General features: G+C 50.7%; 1 protein-coding gene and 1 long non-coding RNA gene across 3 annotated transcripts in view; one reads left to right on the top strand and one right to left on the bottom strand.

Annotated features, from left to right (window-relative positions):
• The window catches only part of LETM1 (leucine zipper and EF-hand containing transmembrane protein 1), a 38902-nt gene extending 21318 nt beyond the window's left edge, over window positions 1-17584 (bottom strand). The window contains exons 1-3 of one of the 2 annotated variants that reach the window (XM_059167143.1): window positions 17267-17584; window positions 13327-13387; window positions 4951-5401 (exon numbers count right to left, since the gene is read on the bottom strand). In XM_059167143.1, the coding sequence (XP_059023126.1) occupies window positions 4951-5401; window positions 13327-13387; window positions 17267-17345 (591 nt within the window). In that variant the 5' untranslated portion in view covers window positions 17346-17584. The remainder of the gene's footprint in view (window positions 1-4950; window positions 5402-13326; window positions 13388-17266) is intronic. The other variant, XM_059167133.1, reaches the window with a different exon arrangement.
• Window positions 17585-17704: 120 nt separating this feature from the next.
• Window positions 17705-23828, top strand: LOC131827092 (uncharacterized). Its single transcript, XR_009351890.1, has 3 exons — window positions 17705-18052; window positions 22424-22570; window positions 22770-23828. It is a non-coding gene; the product is annotated as an uncharacterized LOC131827092 (long non-coding RNA).
• Window positions 23829-24757: the final 929 nt, after the last annotated feature.

Raw genomic sequence — 24757 nt, 5'->3', positions numbered from 1 at the left:
TCCACGACATTCACCACTGAGTGTGTCATTAAATGATTTTTGGGTAAATTTACAGATATGGAACATGTTTGTTGTGCCGTAAAGCTCCCCATGTCCGTCTGTAGTCAAGCTCTGTTTCTACCCTTAGCCCAAGGCAAATAGTAAATTGACTTGTTTCTATAAATTTGCTTTATTTGGACATTTCCCATTCACGGAACAGTACAATATATTCTTTGGCGTCTGACTTCTGTCATTAAGTACATGAACATTTAGGAAATCTGTCCTTCTGGTAACTTCACCCCTTCAGCATTGTGAATGTGGGACACCAGGAAGACTTTGTTCATCCCTGGTCATCTCTGCTTTGCAAATACTGCAGAACGGTGCTCACGTGCCTGTGCTGGTTCTCTTCTGCCATCAGCACCACTTCCCTTCCCCACTGTGTCACCTGGAATTTATCTGTGTCCTTACACTTAAGGGGTGTGTCTTGTAGACTGCACAGAGTTGGGTCTTGTTTTTTTATCCAATCTCATGATCTCAACCATTCAATTAATAAAACTGGAAAAAAAAAAAAAGGAAAACCGTAGGATCATCTAAACAGGTGTAGAGGGGCCTGGGTGGCGCAGTCAGATAAGCAGCTGACTCATGATCTCGGCTCAGGTCGTGATCTCAGGGCCATGAGATCAAGCCCCATGTCCATCTCCACAGTGTGCAAGGAGCGTGCTTGAGATTCTCTCTCCCTCTGCCCATCCCACCTCTCCCCAAAACAAAACACTCCATCACAACAAAGAACAGCAGACTTTGGTAAATCTGTAAGACAAGATCAATACATAAAAATCAGTTGTAGCCCTGGGGCGCCTGGGTGGCAGTCGGTTGAGTGTCCAACTCTTGGTTTCGGCTCAGGTCCTGGTCTCAGGGTGGAGAGATGGAGCCCCTCGGGCTCTGCACAGGCGTGGAGTCGGCTTGGGTTTCTCTCTGTGTCCCCCCCACACTCGAGCACATGCATGCTCTTTCTCTCTCAAATAAATAAATCTTTAAAAAGTCAGTTTTACTTCTATATATAGTAGAGCCTTGAAGAACACAGAGGCTAGGGGCAGCAAATCTCCCACCCAGTCAAAAATCCATGTATACATTTTGACTCCCCAAAAATGTAACTGCTAGGAGCCTCCTGTTGACAGAAAGTCTCAGTGAGGACAGAGCAGTTGATGAACAAGCATTTTCCAGCATTTCATCTGCTGTATTCTTACAATAAAGCCAGACAAAAGAAAATACTAAGAGAATGATAAAAGAAAGTATATTTGCAGTAGTCCATATATTTTTTATATGTTTAAACATTTATTTTAAAAATCCACGTAAATAGGGGCGCCTGGGTGGCTCCGTGGGTTGAGCCACTGCCTTCGGCTCAGGTCATGATCTCAGGGTCCTGGGATCGAGTCCCGCATCGGGCTCTCTGCTCAGCAGGGAGCCTGCTTCTCTCTCTCTCTGCCTACTTGTGATCTCTGTCTGTCAAATAAATAAATAAAATCTTTAAAAAAAATAAAAATAAAAAAAAATAAAATAAAATAAAAAATCCACGTAAATGGATCTGCACAGTTCAAACTTCTGTTGTTCAAGGGTCAACTGTACTAGCAATCAACAACTAGAAACTGAAATTTCAAGAAGTCCTTTTATCTACAAGAGCCAAAAGATGGAAGCACCCAAGTGTCTGTGGACAGATGGACGAATGGATGGACAGACAGATGGATAAACAAAATGGACACACAATCCATACAATGGAATGTAATCCAGCCTTAAACAGGAAGGACACTCTGACACCTGCCCCCACTGGGATGGACCCCAAGGACACGGTACCGAGTGAAGTGAGCCGGTCACCAAGAGATGACACTGTGTGACCCACTTACCCGAGGCCCTCAGAGGAGCCAGGTTACAGGGACAGGAAGTAGAGGGTGGGTGTCGGGGGAGGGGAGTTAGTGTTTCGTGAGGGGCAGAATTTCGGTTTGGTGAGATGGAAGAGCTCTGGAGATGAGGGTGGCCCCACTGAGCAGAGAGCCTGATGCGGGGGCTTGATCCCAGGACCCTGGGATCATGACCTGAGCCGAAGGCATAGGCTTAATGACTGAGCCACCCAGGTGTCCCTTTTCCTTACTTTCTGACACAGGTTCATCCCGTAGCACCATTGGTGAGCTCTGTCTCTGAGAAGCCCCAGTTCCCCTTTGTGGACCCATTAGAAGCCAAGGGCTGGGGGCCAAGTGTGCTCAGTGCTACTAGGCTGTCATGCCTGCCACACCTGGTCACCAGCTGAAGGGAGCAAGAGGCTGGAACCGGTAAGAGTCTAACAAAGCTAAGAAACTGCGGTAATTCTCGATCACATGTCTGCCATCAATGGCTAGACCAGCAAGTTTGTTAGCCTAAGAGCATTGCCGCATGGTAAACATCAGGGATCCAACATGCGCCATCTGAAGCCAGCACTTGGCGAGAAGGCTCTGGGAAGAAGAGCCGTGAACACACTGGAGAGGCAGAGAACCAAGCCTGCCCAACAGCCCCCAACTCCCCAGAGCCCTCAGGAGCCTACAAGCCAGGCCCTAGCTGCACTTCTCCACAGAGAGCTCTGCCAGATATCAGCCGCACGTCGTCCCGGCTAGAAAACCAGGACCCCGGGGCACGGAGAGAGCACGCAGCTACTTCGCCGAGCAAGAACAGAGGCCGAAGACAGCACCATCTCTGCCCGCACAGCTGCTCAACACATGGTCAACAGACACACGCTGTGGCTCTGGACACACACTGCTACCTCATGGTCCCTCCTGCTGACTGCCACTAGGAGTCATTTCCGCGGGTAAGCCAGAGCTCCTGTGACAGAGCCAGAAGCGCTCCTTCCACCAAACACACAGGCCCACAGGGCCGAGAGTCAGAACACAAAACAACTCTCCAGATACTCGTGTCACACAGGAACCCCAGACAGGTCTGTCACTCTCTGTTTAACAAGATAAGCAAGCATTCAATAGCTGCATGACCTAAATTCACATTTCAAATGTACCTCCTGCTTATACAAATTATTCTACAATCTCTTTGCCTTTGTAAACATAACTTAAGAGTCACTTTTCTTTAATTATCACAACTGCCAACGTTCTGTTCAAATTCAAAGTACCTATAGGACCCTAAACCAAAGGAAAATAGCATTGCTCCACAGACCCTCTCCTTAATGCTGGCAATGGACAGACACACCACCTCGGCCAAGCCCATGTCCACACAGGGACCTTACCCTGGGATGTGCTCATCTGCTCCAACTCTGTTTTTTCTTTTTCTTTTTTAAAAGATTTTATTTATTTATTTGACAGAAATCGCAAGTAGGCAGAGAGGCAGGCAAGGGGTGGGAGGAAGCAGGCTCCCCACTAAGCAGAGAGCCTGATGTGGGGTTCAATCCCAGGACCCTGGGATCATGACCTGACCCGAAGGCAGAGGCTTTAACCCACTGAGCCACCCAGGCCAGGCAACCCAACTCTGTTTTTTCTTAAAGTTTCAGTGTCTTCAATGAAATAGCAAACACATGCACCTTTCAAGGATGAATGGGATGGGGGTGGAGCAGAAGGGAATCCGAGAAAGCATTAATGTGTGCACTGTACTTGACACCCAGCGAGCACTAACAGTATGATTCTGGAATACCAGTGCCACTGCTCCTTCTTCCAGTCCTCAACCTGCCCCCACCTAGAACAGCATCCCAAGGGACACTCTAGCCAGTTAAAATGACCCACATTCTCCATGAAGCTCCTGAGAACGAGTATAAAATCTGAAGCCAAAGTAATTCTCACACATGACAGCCATTTCCTAAGATCCTCTGAAGGTCAACTTAAAGGGATTACCCATCGCTGCACCTCTCCTTGGAGAATCTAAGGGTGTGGAGAACATAAAGCTGCCCCTTGCCCCCTGGGGACTCACCAAAAAAAAAAAAAAAGCAAGAGAGGAAGAAGAAAGAAAAATCAACACTGTAACCATCAGTTATTTCAGATAAGATAAGAGATCTAAAAGATCTGGGCTCCTGGATATATAGGAAGAATCTTGTTTTAAGAGCCAGGGGATGGCATGGGGCGCTTGGGGGGCTCAGTCAGCAAAGGATCTACCTTCCAGATCAGGTCAAGATCCCAGGCCTGGGATGGAGTCCCGTGTTATTCCCATGCATCTGCTTCTCCCCTGCCCTCTGCACTTCCCCCTACTCACATTCTGTCTAGCTCTCTAGTAAAATCTTTTTAAGATTATTTAGTTGGTGTTTTGTGTTTTTTTTAAGATTTTATTTATTTATTTATTTATTTATTTGACAGACAGAGATCCCAAGCAGGCAGAGAGGCAAGCTGCGAGAGAGGAAGTGAAGCAGGCTCCCTGCTGAGCAGGCTGTGGGGCTTGATCCCAGGACTCTGGGATCATGACCTGAGCCGAAGGCAGAGGCTTTAACCCCCTGCGCCAGTCAGGTGCGCCTAAGATTTTACTTATTTATTTGGCAGAGAGCGATTACAAGTAGGTAGAGAGGCAGGCAGAGAGCCTGATACAGGGCTTGATCCCAGGACCCTGAGCCAAATGCAGAGGACCATTGATCCCATGACCTGAGCCAAAGGCAGAGCCTTAACCCACTGAGCCACCCAGGTGCCCCTCTAATAAATAAAATCTTAACAAAGAAAGAGCTGGTGGATGGCAGAGAAAGCTGGTGCACTGAATGCCGACCCAGATGGCCAGGGAGCGGGAAAGCGGGCAGGTTCTGGAGTAGATGATGGAGGCACAAAAGCCTCTGGCAGAGGAGAAGTGCTGCCATCAGCGGCATCTTATGGAGAAGTTCGCAGGTTATTTTTCCTGTGCTTTTTTTTTTAAACACCAGAAGTGGCAGAAAAAAGCCTAGAATGTACGTTGAAGCACCCAGAAGGGGAAGCTGCCGGGAGCACTGGTGCCCCTTACCTGCCTGTGTACCTCTTACCTGCCCACGCCCCTTACCTGTCTGCGCTCCCGGCGGGTCAGGCTGTGGCCGTGCAGGATTCGCCAAAGCATACGCGCTGCGATCTTGGTGTCGATCCACAGCAGGCGGAAGCCATGGTAATAGTGCTTTAGCTCATCCACGACCCTCTGCCCCAGGGACTTCCGCACGGCCACCTCTGGTGGGGGGCTGTACACGGGGCCACCCTCCTCCAGCTTCTTGTTCTTGTCCTTTAGGGACTTGAGGGACTTCTCCACCACAGAGTCATCGCCCAGCGGGGCCGATGAGTGCCAGCAGCGCAAGGGAAGGAACAGTGGCCCTGGGACGACCAGACTGGCAGAAGTGAGGGCCCATGGTGCTCCAGCTGCTGAGCATGTGCGCTCGGGCCTCAGAGTCCAGTAGCCACGGGGATCAGCTTTGAAGCAAAGGTGCACAGGGTGGACAGGAGTGCGGCAGTGAAATGGCACGATCCTTGAAAAGGAAGAAAGGAAAACAGTGATGAGGAGCCAGCCACAGTCCACAACCTCCCAGCACCACATGCCAACGGGAGCGACACAGACCAGAGCCCTATCACAACCGCTCAAACACTCAGCCTTCCCACCTCGTGAAACAGACTCCCCACTGCTTCCCGATGCCTGGAAACCACAGCAGGAAGAGGAGGAGCTGTGTGAGAGACCAAAGGCAGGGGCTTGTGTGAGAGACCAAAGGCAGCCAGTCCCCATGGGCTCATGGAAGACACCAGGACACCAAGGAGCCTGGGCATGGGCTAGGGTCTGGGGTGAAGGGACAGGCTGGACACAAACAGTACAAGCCAGACCCTTGGATTAGACAGACCCAACATCAGGGCAGATCTCCCAGATGAGTTCCCAGAATTGGGGAGTCCAGGGTGGGACAGGGGTGGGGGGGTGTCCTTTCCCCTAGCAGAGGACTACAAAGACCTGCAGTTCTAGGGGTACCTGGGTGGCTCTGTGGGTTAAAGCCTCTGCCTTCAGCTCGGGTCATGATTCCAGGGTCCTGGGATTGAGCCCCACATCAGGCTCTCTGCTCAGCGGGGAGCCTGCTTCCTCCTCTCTCCCTGCCTGCCTCTCTGCCTACTTGTGATCTCTATCTGTCAAATAAATAAAATCTTAAAAAAAAAAAAAAAAAAAAAAAAAAAAGAGAGAGAGAGACCTGCAGTTCTTGAGCGAGTCCTGGAAGTCAGTGAGGACACCTTGAATCAACGGGGCACCAACCCTGTGTGCAGCCCAACAAAGACGTTTGTGCCAAATGCCAAAAACTGAACAAGTCACGTCCAGAGCCCACTCTTACCCTCTCTTCCCCGTGCTGCTCCCATTGCTCAGCCCAGAGCCTCAATTATAGTGCAGTGTTGGAGCAACTTACCTGCATGATTCTCAGAGCCCTACAATTGTCTATGTACCCCACCCATCTCACTGGAGACCTCCTCCCTTCCTGGTGCACAGACTCACTTCTGGGAGGCCACAGGCTCCAACTTAACCTCAGAGGCATGTGTGTATAACCAACATGCCCTAGCCTCTTCCCAGACACTGCACCTGGCCCAGCGCCAGCAGTGAGGACCTAAGCTCTACAGCTGCCTGTCCCAGTCCAAATTCCAATCCACTGCTCATTGCTGTGAGACCTTGGGCAACATAATGAACCCCTCCGTGTTTCGGGAGCTTCCTCTGCAATCAGGTGTGGTAACACACACAAAAAGCCCCCAAAGCCGTGCCTGGCACACAGCAACACCTACCAGAAGGGTGGCAGTGATGACTACCCTCCCATCAAAGCGGCTGAGCAGCAGACGGTCAGGGCTGGAAGGAAGCTCTGTGAATGTCTAGACTAGATGTGCCTTTTATAGACAGGGAACACCGAAGGAAAAACAGAGACATGCCCATCTCAGTTCGCAGCCTGCATCAAGTGGGCACAGCTGGCACAGGGCACCACCAGCCACAAACTGATCAAGCCCGCTTGGAGGCCCCGTTCCCGTGTGCGGAGGGCAGGGTCCATCCTGTGCCATGACCCCCAGATCCCCACAGTCAACGCTTGAGCAGGGAGGTTAGTGGCCTTGAGCCCACCCTGCTGCATCACAGCTCGCAAGAGAGAGGCTGCATGGAGCACAGCTGAGCTGCTCAGCCACACGGGGCTGTGGGACTGCAGCCACAGCCTGGGCCCTCTTCCCTCACTCTCACCTCCTAATGTAGGCGATGACAGTGCCCACACACAGTAATGAACCTTACCTCCCATCTCCGTCGAACTTAATTACCCAATTTTCCAACCCTCAATTAGCAAGGAAGCAAGTGGCTGCCACAAGAAGGCATGATGTCAGCAGCTGCAGGGGCAGCCAACAGGCAGAAACAGACTCGTGAAAACAGCATGCAGAAAAGCACCTGGAGTATCTAGCTGGGGCCAGTGACCTCCAAGATTTGGCTATCTTCACACACACTAGAGACTACTATTACTAACAATCTAGCCAGAAAGGTTTAGCTATTTTCCAAAAGCATAAAATTGCATAATCTGTTACTTTAAAAATATTTCTTAGAGTAACCCCAATCTGGGCACTGCTGCCTCCCCAAGAGCAGCTGGTGCCCTGCTTTGCCCCACCTCATGAGAGCCCATGGCTTGGCCTCGCTCTTGAGAAATGCACGCCTTCCTCACCCACACAGGGTCCGTGGGCCCAGTTTCCCACCAGCCAGACCCCAGTCCTGCTTTTCCTTTCCTTTCCTTCCCTTTCAAAGTGGGGAAAACCCACTCCAGGCAAAAGCAACGTGTCAACAAGAAATTCGCAGTCACTAGAGAACAGACTGTAGGCAATAAAAAACTTGAGGGCTCCTATTGAAGCTGCTCATTTTACTTTAGGATGCTGATGCCCACATCCACCTCAACACACGCCCCCTGCTGCCACCTTCAAGAAGAGAAAAACTATGAATACCTTGGCTGGTTCAGTCAGGAGAACAGGCTGACTCTTGATCTCGGGCTTTTGAGTTTGAGACCCACTCTGGGTGGAGAGAGGACTTAAAAATCTTTAAAAAATGAAGAGAAAGGGGCGCCTGGGTGGCTCAGTGGGTTAAAGCCTCTGCCTTTGGCTCAGGTCATGATTCCAGGGTCCTGGGATCGAGTCCCACATCGGGCTCTCTGCTCCGTGGCGAGCCTGCTTCCTCCTCTCTCTCTGCCTGCCTCTTTGCCTACTTGTGATCTCTGTCTATCAAATAAATAAATAAAATCTCTAAAAAAAAATGAAGAGAAAAACTAAGTGGTGCCTGACAGTAGAATATATTCACAGGGTCAGCATTTCCTGTGCCTCGTGGCACTAGCCACACAACTACAGCATGGCAGGCAAAGGGACCCACACCTGCTCTCCCTGCAGCTCTTCCCTAACTCTTATCAACGGCACGACTCCTATGGCCACACGATTCCTATCATGTCCTGTTTCTGAGGGGACAGCTCACCCAGACAATGGCTTGAGCTGAACAGGGAGAATCACAAATCTCCACGTGCCCCTTTCCATTTTTCAGGGACATGAGGCCAGCAAGGGCAAAGTGATACCAGCAGCAAGAAGGGAAGCAAAGATGAACAACAGAGCAACAGGTGCCAGGATCCAGAGGAGAGATTTCCAAAGTGCAGGACATCTCTCTGCCCAAAGACAAGAGGTGAAACCACGGTTGCCTGCAGGACAAGGGGCCCCTCCACCAGGGAGCCGGAGACCACTGCCAACATCTCAACACCTATCAGAGCCCTGTAGGCCCCGTGACACCCAGTGTCCCCCATGGGAGGAGCACTCCAGGGGCCAGGGAAGCAGCTTTTAGTGTTTTAGCATTTCTGCAGCCCATCTCAGGAGAACTCAAACTACATGAGACTCTGGGAAAAGACTCCTGGTGGCCCCAGCCTTCCCACCAAATGAGTTCCAGGACTAGGTCCTGGAGTTAGTTTGCTTATTCCCAATTTTAGGGGCTCCCTTGCTACCTTTATTTTTATGATAAAGGAGGTCAAGGGCAGCTAGACAATGGCCATGACATTGTCTTGGATCAGAAACTTCCCACCTGCTCACCCTTTGGGGTCTGGACCATTTTAGCTGAAGACTGAGATTGCAAAAGAACCATCAGAGAGAGCACAGTGACCACCACATTGGCCTCAGGACCACATGGACTTCTGCGGCTGGGCTTATACACAGAGCTCTTCCCACAAATGCGGGATGGCCCTGTTAAGTGCACTTTCTTTATGATTTCTTTTGTCTAGCCTGCTTTATTGTAAGAATGCAGCATATCCTACACAGACGAGACAAGTGAGAATCGACTGTTTGAATTCAGCAAGGCTTCTAGTCAACAGCTGGCTAGCCGTTGTTCAGCTGGGGGAAGTCAAGTCGTATGTGCGTTTTCGAATGCACAGGGGTTGGTGCCCCTGATACCTCCCTGCCTTGCTCAAGGGTCACTGTCCTTAACCGTGTGGCTCAGTATTTCTTTCTTTCTTTTTTTTTTTTTTAAAGATTTTATCTATTTGACAGACAGAGATCACAAGTAGACGGAGAGGCAGGCAGAGAGAGAGAGAGAGAAGCAGGCTCCCTGCTGAGCAGAGAGGCCGATGCGGGACTCGATCCCAGGACCCTGAGATCATGACCTGAGCCGAAGGCAGCGGCTCAACCCACTGAGCCACCCAGGCGCCCCTGGCTCAGTATTTCTTATACTGAACCAGCAAAAGGAAAAGCAACATGGCCAGGATGCTGAGACTGATAAAGACTTCAATTCTCACCTGTAACCTCTCATTTGAAGTATAGCTGTTCATCTGAACAGCTTTTTGGTTCCCACTGCTCAAAATTCTTTTTTTTTTCTTTTCCCTATAATCTTCTTTAATTTATTTTTAAGTACGCTATACACACAACATGGGGCTCGAACTCACAACCTTGAGAGGAAGAGTCACCCACTCCACCAACTGAGCCAGCAGGTGCCTCACATTGCTTAACTTTCTAAAGAAAGCACTTAACGTTCTACAAATTGTTAACTTGTAAAAAAATGTGTATTAATAAAGCAGTTTTTAAGTTCATTTATTTGGTTTTTATTTCACAGAAAGAGAGAGAGACCACAAGTAGGCAGAGAGAGAGGGGGAAGAAGGCTCTCTGCCGAGCAATGAGCCCAACGCAGGGCTCGATCCCGGGACCCCAAGACCATGACCCGAGCCAAAGGCAGAGGCTTAACCTACTGAGCCATCCAGTGCCCCAGTTTTTATGTTTTTTTGTTTTTGTTTTTGTTTTTTTAGATTTTTAAATTTATTTATTTGACAGTTGGAGATCACAAGTGGGCAGAAAGGCAGGTTCGGTGGCGGGGAGCAGACTCCCCGCTGAGCAGAGAGCCCGATGTGAGGCTGGATCCCAGGACCCTGGGATCATGACCTGAGCCAAAGGCAGAGGCTTTAACCCACTGAGCCACCCAGATGCCCCAATTTTAATGTTTTAATATGAATCTTAAATGCAAGTACATTTGACTCTTAAAAGGTGGTTGAAAAATTCAACATCCATACCTAACAAAAACAGGAATAAAAATACAGGGCAGAGAGTACTAAAAACAAAATCTAACATGACACAGGCCAAATACTAGACACTCCACTGTTTGCTGGACGGACAACGCAGCTGCTTGGACACCAGGCCCAGCGGCTGAGGAAGTGGGAAAGCAGAAGCACGGGCACCAGAAGGAAAGATGCACAGGGTACCGGGCCCCAGCAGACCACGCCTCCAAGGACAGGTGGTACCATGTGAGCTAGAACACGATAAACGAGCTGTGAGAAGTGGCTGGACACAAGAAAACTGGTGACTTACATGCCAGCAATGATCACGTAGAAAAATAATGAAAAAGAAGACCCAGGGACACCACACCCAACATGTCTGGGCATCCTCTTAGAGGCACCAGGTGTGGCCCAGATAAAGAAAATGACAGACCTCTTCCTGAAACAAGAGAAAAGGTCTTACTAAAGAAAACAGCTAACTCCCTAAGAAACTGTAGGCACCTTTAAGTTAATATTCCCCAACAATTTTATGGGTTTTTAAAAAGATTTTATTCATTTGAGAAAAAGAGAGAGAGAGTGCATGCACTAGCAGGGGGAGCAGCAGAGGGAGAAGGAGAAGCAGACTCCCTGTTGAGGGGCTCAATCCCAGGACCCTAGGACGATGACCTGAGCTGAGGGCAGACACCTAACTGACTAAGCCCCCCAGGAGCCCTGATTTTATGGTTTTGAGGACAATCCAGTTACAATCCCAAAAAGACCACTTTAGAACTGAAATAATTCAGAAGTAAACCCAGAAGGACTGTCCAGAAAGGAAGTGTTCCAGGCCTGGTCCCCTGCAGATAAAAGCCAGCAGGAGGCCTCACCTGGGCAAATGTCAGGCGTAGACCACTCAGACACAAGTGTCCCACGCTAGAGAAAAGGGCAGGGAAGGCTCTGCAGGCTGCTGGGGTCACTGATTGGCAGCACCACCCCCCCTGCCCCCCCGCCGAGTGGTTCATGCAGGTGAACCAGCCCCCACCGCAGTCCTCTAACCTTCCTTAGAGGTCTGGTACCTAGAAACCAGACATTTCACACAAAAACCCAGACTTCTAGGTTGTCTTGAAAAAAACCAAGAGCTGGTCTTAAGAGGCTTTATGGCAAGCGGGAGTTGCACCCCGGGATCAGCAGCCCCTGCTTCCAGCCTCGCGCTGGAAGCCCCTGAGAGGGTTACCCGTGGATTACAGAATTTGCTTTAGAATTAAATCTAGAAATGCACACTTTGGCAAGAGTAAAGATGTTCTATGAACATTCATCAATGGCTCTGTATCATAAAAAGAAAGAGCTTATGACAACAACATCTTACACTGGTCAAAAGAGAAATCTAATTAAAATCAAACCCAGGGGTACCTGGGTGGCTCTGTCAGTTGAGCAGCTAACTCTTGATTTCAGCTCAGGCCGTGATCCTGGGGATGTGGGAGGGAGCCCTATGTTGTGCTCTGAACTCAGTGGGGAGTCTGCTCGGGATTGTCTCTCCCCCAACACCTACTCTAAAATAAATAAATAAAATCTTTAAAATCAAACCCAAGATCAGGGTGCCTAGGTGGCTCAGGTAGATAAGCATTTGCCTTTGGCTCATGTCATGATCCTGGGGTCCTGGGATCGAGCCCCACATCTGGCTCCCTGCTCAGCAGGGAGTCTGCCTCTCCCTCTCCCTGCAGCTCCCCCTGCTTGTGAACACACACACTCTCTCCCTCTCTCTAATAAATAAAATCCTGTTTTAAAAAAATCAAACCCAAGAGCCAGGTGGGGAGTACTCTTGCCACATGCAGGGGCCAGCAAAGATTGCTGCTGGGAGGGGCTCTGAGTCAGACTCTTCCGTGTCCCCACCATACACTGCACGTGTGCCAACCCCATTCCACAAAGACTCTCACACATGCAAGAAAAGCCTCTCAAGCCCCCTGTGTTTAAACACAATTTTGCTTCACCATCAACCAAGTTTTTGGGTATGACTTACATAGTTTTTATTTTAGGGAATTAAATCTGTTCCAGGAAGCATTCTCCAGAAAAGTGTTATAGACAAGATGAAGTGATAAATGAACAAGCTCAAATTATAAGAAAACTCAGAAGACCCTATAGCTCTGTGGTTGTAAAGGGTCAGCTGGACAGCAATTGGGAAAGATGTCTGTACTCCCAGATTGGAAGAATCTGGGCTGTTGGAAGGGAGAGACAGGCTCTACTCTGGGTATCTGGGGCAAGTGGACAAGGGCCTGGGAGTCAAGAGACAGGTCTGGGAATCCAACTACATAGGTGGGGAAGCTGATCAGAAGGAAACTATGCTCGGGGATGCCGGGCAGAGGGAATGGTGGGTGGGAGAGCACAGGAACCCTGAGGGACGTTTGAGTCCACGTATGACAGTGGACAGGGAAGTATGGATGCCACTCCCCCAAGGAAGTCCTCCAGCCTCACAAAGTACCACCACAGGAAAGGGCTAAGTCCACCACATCCCACACATCCCCCAGGAGGTGGGGGCAAGCCCTGCAGCCAACAGTCACTCAACACAATGCTCTACAAAGGACCAAACGGGGTTCGAGGGAGGGTCTTGGTGCAGCCTATGTCTCCTTGCACAAGTACATGAAAACCCACAGACAAACAGCCGTGGGAATGTGGAAAAGCACATGGTGCACAGTAAGTACACACTTTTCAAAAACAGACACATGAAGAAAAGACCAGAATAAAATTCACCAAAATGTAATAATATTTACAACAGGTACTAGGATCATGAATGTTTATTTTCCCAAGTTCCAATAACATATGAGGTTAAAGAACAGGAGGGTAGACTATACCATCCCCCCAAAATCAGGAGTCACACAGCACTCAAGCATTTTCAAGCTCCCACTTTAAAGGGATGCACAGTGACGTTGTTGACTTACAGGTGATTTATCAGCCCCACGGTGTTGGCACAGCTGAGGCAGGCACGATCTCTCAGAGTACCTACGATAAAGACAAGGAGAAAACAAGAATGTAAATCTCAAACCAGGGGCTGCAGACTGATTTCACCTTTTACAGTCTCTTGCAGAGTAAGTCTCTGGAATTCTGTTCTGAGTGTTGGAAGTTTCCAGAGTGCTGCTAACTGAAGGGTCTGTTCAGTTAGGAACACAGGGTCTTGGGATAGCCCTAGAAAGAAGGGGAATCTTAAACAGCCCTGGGCTTCAAACACCCCCACCAGGGATACTGGGTTTCACACAGGGTCCACAGAGCCCAGGCCTGGGGGGTCTCCCCAGGCAGGACCACTCCCGACTCACTCCCGCTGATGCCAGGCTGCATGGGACCCTCAATGCACAGACACCCCACAGAGCAACAAGGACCCCATGCATACAGCCCAACACCTTCTCTGCCCATAGGAGGGGGCGAGGGGTATGAGAATTACTGGTAAAACAGACGCTAAGAGCAAGCTGTTTTTTGGATAAACAGTACTGGTGAGTGTACAGCATACTTTAATGATTTTGGTATATTTTTGACACTTTTTCTAACTCAGTGTGGTTTCCGTAAGCATAAAATTCAGAGTTCGTTCTCAAGACCAATGCCTGGGCTTACCTGGGATCAAGCCCTGTGCTGTGGAGACCACCTGCGGAGGGAACGTGACAAATATGGGGGCCATGGGGCCAGAGGCACCATGCTGACAGGGTGCCAGGCCACAAGGCTGGAAAGGCAGGCTGGCACCCTAAGACCCTGAGGCAGCAGGAGTACACAGGTGCGGCGTGTTGAGGGTTTAGTCTGGGAACCAGAGTGAGAAGGGAGAGAAGATGGGCACAACAGGGGACAGGTACCAGCCCAAAACACCCTTCGAGCAGGCCAGGCAGGGGAGACCCAAGCAGCTCCCGGCAGACCCTCTGGAGACAAAGACTTCTACTTGTCACTTTACGTATCCCAAGAGAAACCCAGTGTTATCACAGGCAACTTTCCATCAAATTCGGGACCTTGTAGTATAGGTGACAGTCTTGTTTAAGCTGGGCTCTGGGCTCCCAAGTGGTTACCACAATTCATAATCTTTTATACTTCAAACACTACATTTTTAGTAACACGAAGCCCTTCTTACTCCAGCTGAGGACCAAACAGAAGTGTACCAGACCTGAGCCAGCCCCACACCTCAAGAACATGGCTCAGCCATGGTTCCCAGCCCCATACCCGCCTCCCCCCAGCAAGGAGACAAGCTGTCACAGCTCCCAGAGCTCCTTGGCCTGCCCTCCCATCACTATATTATGTGAACTGCACATCCCCTGTCCTACGTGGCCCCTTCTCACAATCTCTGCACTCGGAAGGTTTCCCCAGCCCTCCAAGGAGCCTGCTCCTGAGGGATCCAGGGGGAGGACTCGGGGATACCGGCTATAGATGGGCCATTTCCTCCTTCTATAAGTCCCTTTAATCCCTGTCCCCATAACCAATTCTCCAACTCTCTGGCCCTAGCTGGAGAGCCTACTAGTCGGTTCTGTCTGACCCTACCTGGAGTTAGTGCACCCCCACGGTTATTAAGGCTTCAGTCCCACAACACTGCTCAGCTTCAGACACCAGTTGCAAATAGGGTCCTCAGGTCACCCACACCTCTGCCAATTACAAATAGGAGGGTTCCTATCACCACTCTGAGTTTTATTAATTCTCTGCAACAACACAGAACTCAGGAAAACTCTCTACTATTACAGTTTATTATAAAGGACATGAGGACCAGCCAGATGGGGAGGCACATAGTGCATGGTGTAGAAGACTTCTGAGTGCAGGAGTCTGTGTCCCTGTGGGCTTGGCATCTACAGATGCCACTAAGTCCAATGCTCCCCAAGCCCCCTTAGTCAAGAATTCTTTTCTTCATTACCTAGACATGACTGATCACACCCTAGGCCACTGGAAATCAATGTCAATTCCCAGACCCTCTCCCCTCCCTGAAGGTTGGGATTCTACAACAGAGCTGAACAGTCCTCAAAACTGTCAAGAAAACCCTGAGAAACGTGTCACAGCCAAGACTAAAGAGAAATAACTACAACCTGTAATGTGGTGTCCTGGGTAAGGTCCTGGGGTGCAGCAAGAAATCAGAAACAAAATATGTGCACAATAAAGGAAAGGTACTAATAAAAAACAAAGGTGAATAGAAAGTATGTAAATAACAAAGTAAAAAAATCAGAATAAAGTGTGGGATAGAGGGCACCTGAGTGGCTCAGCTAGTTAAGAACTGCCTTCAGCTCAGGTCAGGATCCCGGAGTCCAGGGATCGAGTCCCGCATCTGGCTCCCAGCTCCTCGGGGAGTCTGCTTCTCCCTCTGACCTTCTCCTCACTCATGCTCTCTCTGTCTCTCCCTCAAATAAATAAAATCTTTAAAATAAAATAAATAAAATTTTTAAAAGTGTGAGACAGAATAAAAGAAATCTGAATACAGTATGGAGCTCAGTTAATAGCAATGTACCAATGTTGGTTCACTAATTGTGACAATGAGCCACACTGATAGAAAAAGTTAATACTGGGGAAACTTGCTGCAGAAAACGGCTACTGCGCCCAGCCAGGAATGTTCTGGAAGGTTCAAGACTGGATTTGGAGTCCAGCCGTGGGTCTCCCAGGCTCTGGATTCCCTGTTGGTCCTACAGCAAACCTAATGTCCAAGCCACTCTCAGCCCCTTCCTGTATAATAAAGAACAGTGCTAACTACAAGAAACATCTGTATTCCCAGAATGACACAACCACAAAAACAAATTCTGCTCACTTTTAAACTGTGAACGTGCTACAGAAACCCGAAGTGGCCAGAGTATTTTTATTACCATGCTTAACAGGGAAGAGTTACAAGGAGAACTCGAACAGCTGACGGACCTGGACACCCAGACCATTCACACCGTCAACTCCCGCTGCTCAGTGCCTTTTTCATTGCTCCAAAGTTCTAAGCAGCCAACAGTCATTACTGTTAAAAATTACAAGAATTATGTTTCTTGGGTGTGCTTTTGTGAATCCTAAAGTACTTTCAAATATATTTCACTTGAGCCTCTAATACTTGTAAGGGAAGTCCTAATCTTAACAAATAAGGAACAAACTCAGGTTAATGTAAAAAGAATCAAAAAGGGAGTCTGGGCTACTGACATATGGACGGACCCCTAAGAGCCCCGAGTTAGGTGTGATCTCTATGTGGACAGCAGGATCACAGAGGCTGGGGATACCAGGGGACCTGCCTGGGGCCATCCCGAGCAAGGCCAGGGGTCCCTTCTACAAACACGTAAACAGTACTAGAATACCGGCGCTGCGGATGTCCTACAAGCCCGCAGATCCTGGCCATCTCATCTCAAGGAGTCCTAAACGTGTCCCAAGGGCACGACTTCCCCGGAGAGTGAACACCGCGTTCCACCAAACTTAACTACGACAAGAGCGCCTAGATTGTCCTAGGACTGGCCGTTAGCGCGCTCCCTTCAAAAAACTTTCCGAACCCCGCTCAGGACGCCGCCGCCAGCAGCCGGGCGGCTAAGGTCACGGCGCGAGAGTGAGTCACAGGCCGCCGCCCCGCGCGCGGCTCCCACACCCCGACACCGGGCTGGCCAGGGCGGGGCAGAGGGGCGAGGCGGCGCAAGGTCCCAGCCCCGTGTGACCCCAGCCCCAGCCCAAGGTCCGAGCGCCCCTACCCAGCGACCCACCAGAGCGCCAGCCGGCGCTGTGCTTCCGCGAGGCAGCTGAGGCCCGAGGCTCGAGGCCCGAGACCGTCCGCCCGGACTCCCGGCCCTCTTCTCCCGTCCTCCAGACGCCGCCGGCCGCCGGCCCCGGCCCCAGGCCTCGGCCCCGCCCGGCCCACCCGACCCCGCCGGCCCCGGCTCCAGGCCCCGCGCTGTCGGCAGAGCGCCGGCTTCTTACCCCTCGGGGCGGCGGTGCGGGGCGGCGGGAGGCGAGAGGGCGCCCGGCCGCAGCAGCTCCTCAATAAGATGGACGCCATGTGCACAGCCGCAGCGGCCGCTGGGGCCTCCTGCTGCTGCCTCCTCTTCCTGCGCGGCGGCTGCGGCTGCTCGCCCGCCCGCCGGCGCCTCGGCCCGCCCGCGCGGACGGTTGAAGGCGACGGTTGGCTCCCGGCGGCGGGCGCTCAGCTCAAGGACCCGGCACCGGCGGCAGCCATGTCCCGGCACAGCGTCCGGCGGCGCGGGGCGGGGCGGCCGGGCTGCCGCTCCCATTGGGCCCCTCGGGTGCCCGCCGCCCGCCAGGTGCAGGGCGGGCTCGCGCCGCCGCGGACTGCGGGTCCCGGCGTGCCCCGCGACGGCCAGACCCTGAGACCGCGCGGAATTCTGGGGCCCGTCGCACCAGCCGCGCATGAGCGCTGGGCCTTTCCGGGTCGGTGCAGGCGGAGGGTGGCGGTGCTTGCGGCTGCGGGCGCTCGGGGGAGGGCCGTATGGAGCGACGCGGTTCGCCAGGTTTGGGTGGCGGAGCGGGTGCTAATTGTCGGTCTCGTCCCCGGCCGGCGCGCGTAGCCCCGAGGGGCCCTCCCTGGGGCCGGGCCTAGAGCGGTGCCCCCAGATCGCGGGTTGACCCTCCCAGCTGAGCTCAGACACCTGCTCCAGAAGACCTTCCACCCAGAGCGGACCTTTTAGCCCAAGCTCCCCTTTCCTAAGATGAGGTTCTGTTCGCCATGGTCGTACAGGGACGGAGGAGGTGATGCAGGGAAAGCAGGCAGGGAGAGATGGGGTGGGCGGGTCCTGGGGTTCAGTGGAAGTGGTCCCCCCCAGCAGGGAACTCCTGCCAGCCTGCACTCCAGCCCGGCGACAGCAGGCTCCTCCTCGAGACTCGCTCCCCTCTTTGCCCCATCCCACGCTTAGCCTGGAAGGCCTTTTACCTCCCTTTGGCCTCACATGCCTCTTTCTTGTTCGTGGATGTAAATCCCAGGGTACCGCTTAGGGGAGGTCCGGCAGTACTTACTCCGTGCAGAACTGTTCTCTGGGCTGCAGGAGTGTGGAAGCCCTAATCTTAGCAGGCTTCCCGCTCTTGAGAGATTGAACTTGGTTTAATTGCATGGCTCTTGGGGGGCTCGGCTCTCACCATCAGGAAGAAGTTGCCTGCCTGCAGTGGTTTTCTTTTTCGGGACTGTCAGATGCTCCCATTTTCTCCCACCTCTCAGGTGGGAGAAAAGGGAGCTAGTTAGTGCAGGGCATTTGGGAGACCAGACGAAGTGCTTATGTTGGCACTGGGCAGTGAGCGCTACGGACATCATACACAGAGTTAATCTAAGTACGTTGATGCCTGAAACAGGCCTCCAAGGTCAAAAGCCCATAAAGCCAGGACCCTATCCTATACATCCCTCAGGAGGCAATGGTGGGATAACAAAGGACAGTTCTTGTCCATGGACCCCAGGGTCAGGTCTGAATCAGGGCAAAAGGTGCTCAGGATCAGATAGGACTGGCCTTCCAATGTCCAAAGTGTAGGAGAAGGCTTTTGCTAATACTAGTAACTGGTATTGGCCCTCAGCTCCTGAAGGCCGTGTTCCAAAGCCATCAACGGGCAGGTAGGGAGCCCCACAGAGTGGGTGAGAATCAAAGCTGGTCCCTAACAATGCTGTAAGTGTCTGCAGGACTTTGAAGGACAGAGGATGGGGGGAAGGCCCCATCTGCCTCTGTACTGCCCAAGGGGCCAAGTGTGAGGAAATACGGCAACAATGCTCACTTGCCCTTGGCATGATTCTCCTGTGGCCCACCTAGGTTGCATGAGAGAGAGAAGCAAAAATAGAGTCTATAGAGGGGGCGCTTGTGAACACCCACCTGGGATGCTTTCTGCAGCTCCACTGGTAGGGTGGAATTTTAGGGAAAGTCATTTTTAACAATACCCTTATTGGACTTTCTTTCTTTTTCAAAGATTTTATTTATTTGAGAGAGTCAAGCTAGGCAAGAGGCAGAGGGAGAGGGAGACGCAGGCTCCCTGATGAGCAGGGAACCCAATGCAGGCCTCCATCCCAGGACCCTGAGATTAGGGCCTGAGCCTAGAAGGTAGAGGCTTAACCAACTGAACTCCCCAGGCAATCCCCATTATTGGTTTTTCTTATTAGCTAAAGAACATGTGCTTATTATAAGCATTTTAAGTTTATAAAAATAAATATAAAGGGGTGCCTAGGTGGCTCAGTCGGTTAAGCGGCTGACTTCAGCGGAGGTCATGGTCCCAGGGTCATGGGATGGAGCCTCTCATTGGGCTCCCTGCTTGGTGGGGAATCTGCTTCTCCCTTTGCCTCTCGCCCCTTTTTGTGCACTCGCTCGCTCACTCTCAAATAAATAAAATCTTTAAAAACAAATGGCGTAGGGGCGCCTGGGTAGCTCAGTGGGTTAGGCCTCTGTCTTTGGCTCGGGTCATGATCTTGGGGTCCTGGGATCAAGCCCCGCATTGGGCTCTCTGCTCAGCAGGGAGCCTGCTTCCCCTTCTCTCTCTGCCTGCCTCTCTGCCTACTTGTGGTCTCTCTCTCTCTCTGTCAAATAAATAAATAATGTCTTAAAAAATAAAAAAATAAAAGGCATATAAAGAAACAAGTAGAGGGGCACCTGCCTGGCTCAATCCATAGAGCATGCAGGGCTTGATGTTGGGGTCAGAAGTTCAAGTCCTACATTGGGCATAGAGCTTACTTAATAATGAAAATAATAATTAAGGGCACCTGGGTGGCTCAGTGGGTTGAAGCCTCTGTCTTCGGCTCAGTTCATGATCTCAGGGTCCTGGGATCAAGCCCCACGTCGGGCTCTCTGCTTGGCAGGGAGCCTGCTTCCTCCCTCTGTCTCTGCCTGCCTCTCTGCCTACTTATGATCTCTATCTGTCAAATAAATAAATAAAATCTTTAAAAAATAATAATTAAAAAAACAAGTAGGGGCGCCTGGGTGGCTCAATGGGTTAAGCCACTGCCTCGAGCTCAGGTCCTGATCTCAGGGTCCTGGGATTGAGTCCCGCATCGGGCTCTCTGCTCAGCGGGGAGCCTGCTTCCCCCTCTCTTTGTCTGCCTCTCTGCCTACTTGTGATCTCTCTGTCAAATAAATAAAATTAAAAAAAAAAACAAACAAGTAGAAACCTGGCATCCTACCAGCTTGCCATCCATACCCTTAATGCCACGTCAGTGGCTGCCTTCTTGCACCCCGCCTACTCATGCAACAGTCCAAGTGCACAGAATCCTGGCAATGGGTCTGTTTTTGTATCACAGACTCTGCTGTTTTTATTTCTTTCTTCTCTTTTCTTATAGGCCTTTTTCTTTTCTCTATGTTCCCCACAAATTGAACATAATCTTCCATAGTCGCTCCATGTTTACACAAGTGACAAGAGTCCCAAGAAACAAGGTGGGATACACAGCACAAATGTCCGAGCTAGGGAGGTTAGAGGATCGGTTGAGGATGAGGTCAGAAGTCAGGTTAGGGATCTGGTTGGGGGGAGGTCATGTTAGACACTGGGTTAGAGGATCAGGTTAGAAATCAGGGTAGCAGAGGAAGACCAGCTGTTTACCCTCCTGTGGCCAGGATTAGGCTCAGAGCAGGTGAAACTGGGTTGCACAGGGTTGGAGTTTTGCCCAGAAGGGTGATGAAGGAAGAGAGGGACTGTAGAGTTTAAAATGTGTGCAAAAGAGTGGCTGTAAGGTTTGACTGGGAAATTTAAACATGGGATGAGGGGAAGTGAGGAAAAGGTGGGAGCAGCTTGGGATAGTGGAAAGTGGCAGAACCACCAGCCTGTGGGGCTGCAGGTCCTGAAGGGCGTTGGGAGTCAGCTACCATGGGAGTCAGGTACCACAGCAAGTGAGCTAGCAAAAGAGGGATGTTCACAGTGGGTGGTGGGTGTCTTGCATTTATTGGCTATGGCAAGTGTAAGGATGTGAGCCCAGGAGAAGGGCCTGAAGTGAAGCTGAAAGGCAAGGCCCTTGAGGTGGAAGAGCCGGGACACCTTTGAGCACCATGGGGAAGGGCATGCCTTCCTCCAACTGAAAGTAGCCTCAGCCAGGCATACACAGCAGAAGGAGCAGGTAACTAGCCTCCAGCCCTATCTTGTTGGAACAACATACACAACCAAGCTGCAGAAAGCATCCCAGGTGGGTGTTGGCCCGGACTAGAGTATGGTGATGGCCCGGACTAGAGTATGGAAGAGACTTTCATTTGGGTCCTTGAGTACACAGGAATGGTGTCTATGGGGCTGAGACTAAGCCTACTCACTCCCCACAGCGACACCCATTCTTAGGTTTCTGAGTTTCCTGGAAAATGCTCCATTCAGCAGCTTTGCTTGACCCTTCTGCTTCCTTCTGCCTGCCAAGCACTGTGGGTGATGGGATGGAAAGGATGGACCCTGGACTGCTGACCTTGGACTTGTTCTACCTAAGATCGAGAAAACATCCATCTTTTCTCAGCCACTGTTATTTGAAGGGGTTTCTGTATATAAAACTGACTTTATTATAACAAACTCAAGGACAGATCCCTAGAAGCTGGATTGCTGAGTCAGTGTGACTGCCAAGGTATATTTTTGTAAACCTTTAAAATTAAAGGTTTTATTATTTTTTTTTATTTATTTATTTGATAGACAGAAATCACAAGGAGGCAGAGAGGCAGGCAGAGAGAGGAGGAAGCAGGCTCCCTGCCGAGCAGAGAGCCCAATGCGGGACTCGATCCCAGGACCCTGGGATCACGACCTGAGCCGAAGGCAGAGGCTTTAACCCACTGAGCCACCCAGGCGTCCCAAAGGTTTTATTATTTTTAAGATTTTATTTATTCATTAGAGAGCAAGCAGGGGGAGAAGCAGGGGGAGCCTGACATAGGACTCTATCCCAGAACCCTGGAATCATGACCTGAGCTGAAGTTAGACACTTAGCCAACTGAGCCACCCAGGTGTCCCTCATTTGGTGGTTTTTAACAGCTTCTATTTTTTCCATAGAGGTTTTTCTTCATTCATTAGATCATATTTTCCTTTATTGAATATCTTCAAACACCTGCCTTAAAGTTTTTCTCTGCCATATCTAAAACTGGGCTTATGGTTGGTTCTTTCTTTTCTTTTCTTTTTTTAAGATTTTATTTATTTATTTGACAGAGATCACAGGCACGCAGAGAGAGAAGAAGAAGCAGGCTCCCCACTGAGCAGAGAGCCCAATGCGGGGCTTGATCCCAGGACCCTGGGATCATGACCTAAGCCGAAAGCAGAGGTTTTAACCCACTGAGCCACCTAGGCACCCCAATGGTTGGTTTCTATTAATTGTTCTTTTACCTTGAAAATGGCCACATCTCCTTTTTTCTTTGCATGCTCAGTGACTTTGTTGCTCACTGATGGTTGTGGATCATATGCTATAGTCTCTAGATTCTGTTATCTTCCTTTGACAATGACCATGTATGCTTTCAGATCACTAAACACTCTGTGGCTTCTGCCTTCTTCCCTCCAGATTCCCATTCTGGGAAAGTCAGCCCCTGTGTTGGGAGGATACTCAAGCAGCCTGAGAGAAGGCTCACGTCGGGGAGCACCTGAAGCCTCCTGCCAATGTCCAGCACCACCCGAGTAAAGCTATCCCCATAGCCTATCTGCAGCCCCAGCCAAGGTTTGGATGATGGCAGCTCTGGGCATCATCTTGTCTGCAAGGACAGAACTAGCTGTCTCACTCTTTCCCAATTCCTGACCAAAGCAACTGCATGTGATGGTCCTAGGATCCTGGGATCGAGCCCCTCATCAGGCTCCCTGCTCAGCAGGGAGTCTGCATCTCCCTTTACTGTTTGTTTTGAACCACTTAGTTTTTGGGTAACAGACAAGATGTGTCCAGAGAATGTTTTGCTGTAGGATGAAGCTCCAATTCCAAGGGGATGTATCCTAGTGTCTCAGCTTCATGTCAGAGGGATTCATGGGCTTGAGCGAGGTGTCCACTCTAGCTAGCCCAGAGCTCCCACAACAGTTGTCTGGGAAGTCTGGGGGCCTCACCCCAAGTATGTGTAGTCCCATTCTCAGCCAAGGACAGTGGGACATCTTAGACTCCCCTTGACACACTTGCCTGTCCTCCAGTGCCCTCTCTACAGATTCTAACAGCAGCACTGGCCCCTAAGATCAGTCATATGGTGTCCCCTGGCTGGACCACATCTCCCTGTGCCATGGTGAGGGACTTCCACAAGTACAGAGCTGGGTGGGCAAGGAGTACCTTGTGTATTTCCCTTCACTGGAGACTGTAGTCCTGCCTTTCCTGTTTTGTCACACCTGAAAACAGCTGCGTCATCTGTTTTGCCCATGTTAATTGTTGTTGTCAGTGGGAGGGCCCATCTACTACAGGATTCTCTGTTCTAGCCTCAATCCAATTTGCTTTTTTTTTAAGATTTTATTTATTTATTTGACAGACAGAGATCACAAGGAGGCAGAGAGGCAGGCAGAGAGAGAGGGGGAAGCAGGCTCCCTGCTGAACAGAGCCCGATGCGGGGCTCGATCCCAGGACCCTGAGATCATGACCTGAGCCGAAGGCAGAGGCTTTAGCCCACTGAGCCACCCAGGCGCCCTCCAATTTGCTTTTTTAAAAAGACAAATGTTGGGGCGCCTGGGTGGCTCAGTGGGTTAGGCCTCTGCCTTCGGCTCAGGTCATGATCCCAGGGGCCTGGGATCGAGTCCCGCATAGGGCTCTCTGCTCAGCAGGGAGCCTGCTTCTCCTCATCTCTCTCTCTGTCTGTCTCTCTGCTTATTTGTGATCTCTCTCTCTGTCAAATAAATAAATAAAATCTTAAAAAAAAAAAAAAGACAAATGTTTCCACATTTGTGGCAAAACTGGTGAGCTCTGAATCAAGCCTAGAATTTAGTGTTAATGGTCTGATGCTGGTTTCTTAGTTTTGACAAAGCTACCATGGAAATGTGAGCTGATGAGACTAGGGGAAACAGGTGGGCAACTGTTATCTGTGCATCTTTTCTGTAAATATAAACTTATTACAGAGACGCCTGGGTGGCTCAGCCGGTGAAGCGTCTGCCTTCAGCTCAGGTCATGATCCCAGGGTCCTGAGACTGAGTCCTGCATCAGGCTCCCTGCTCAGCGGGGAGCCTGCTTCTCCCTCAGCCTGCTGCTCCCCTTGCTTGTGCGCGCGCTCTCTCTCTGACAAATAAATAAACAAAATCTTTTAAAAAGTAAACTTATTACAATAAAAAAATAAAAGTCCATCTGGCTGGGGGCAGGAGTGAGGGAAAGAGAGGCCAGGTTCTGTGTCTGTGTGGCTGCCCACTAGGCTGGCTGTGAGCAGCTGCTTCTGCTGTCTCTAGTCAGTCCCCAACTAAGGCTGGGGAAGGTGGTCACTAGTCCAAAACAGAAGTGCCCCAAAGAGTTCCCCAAGATTTTACCAGTTCTTACACCTAGTGGCAGGCCCAGAGCCTGCAAAGAACTTTCATTTTCTTCTCTTTGATGTTTTGGATGTG

The sequence above is a fragment of the Mustela lutreola genome, chromosome 1, assembly GCF_030435805.1.
Source record: "Mustela lutreola isolate mMusLut2 chromosome 1, mMusLut2.pri, whole genome shotgun sequence".
Classification (NCBI taxonomy): domain Eukaryota; kingdom Metazoa; phylum Chordata; class Mammalia; order Carnivora; family Mustelidae; genus Mustela; species Mustela lutreola.
The sequence above is the reverse complement of the archived record's forward strand: the minus strand, read 5'-3'. Positions and strand labels throughout refer to the sequence as shown.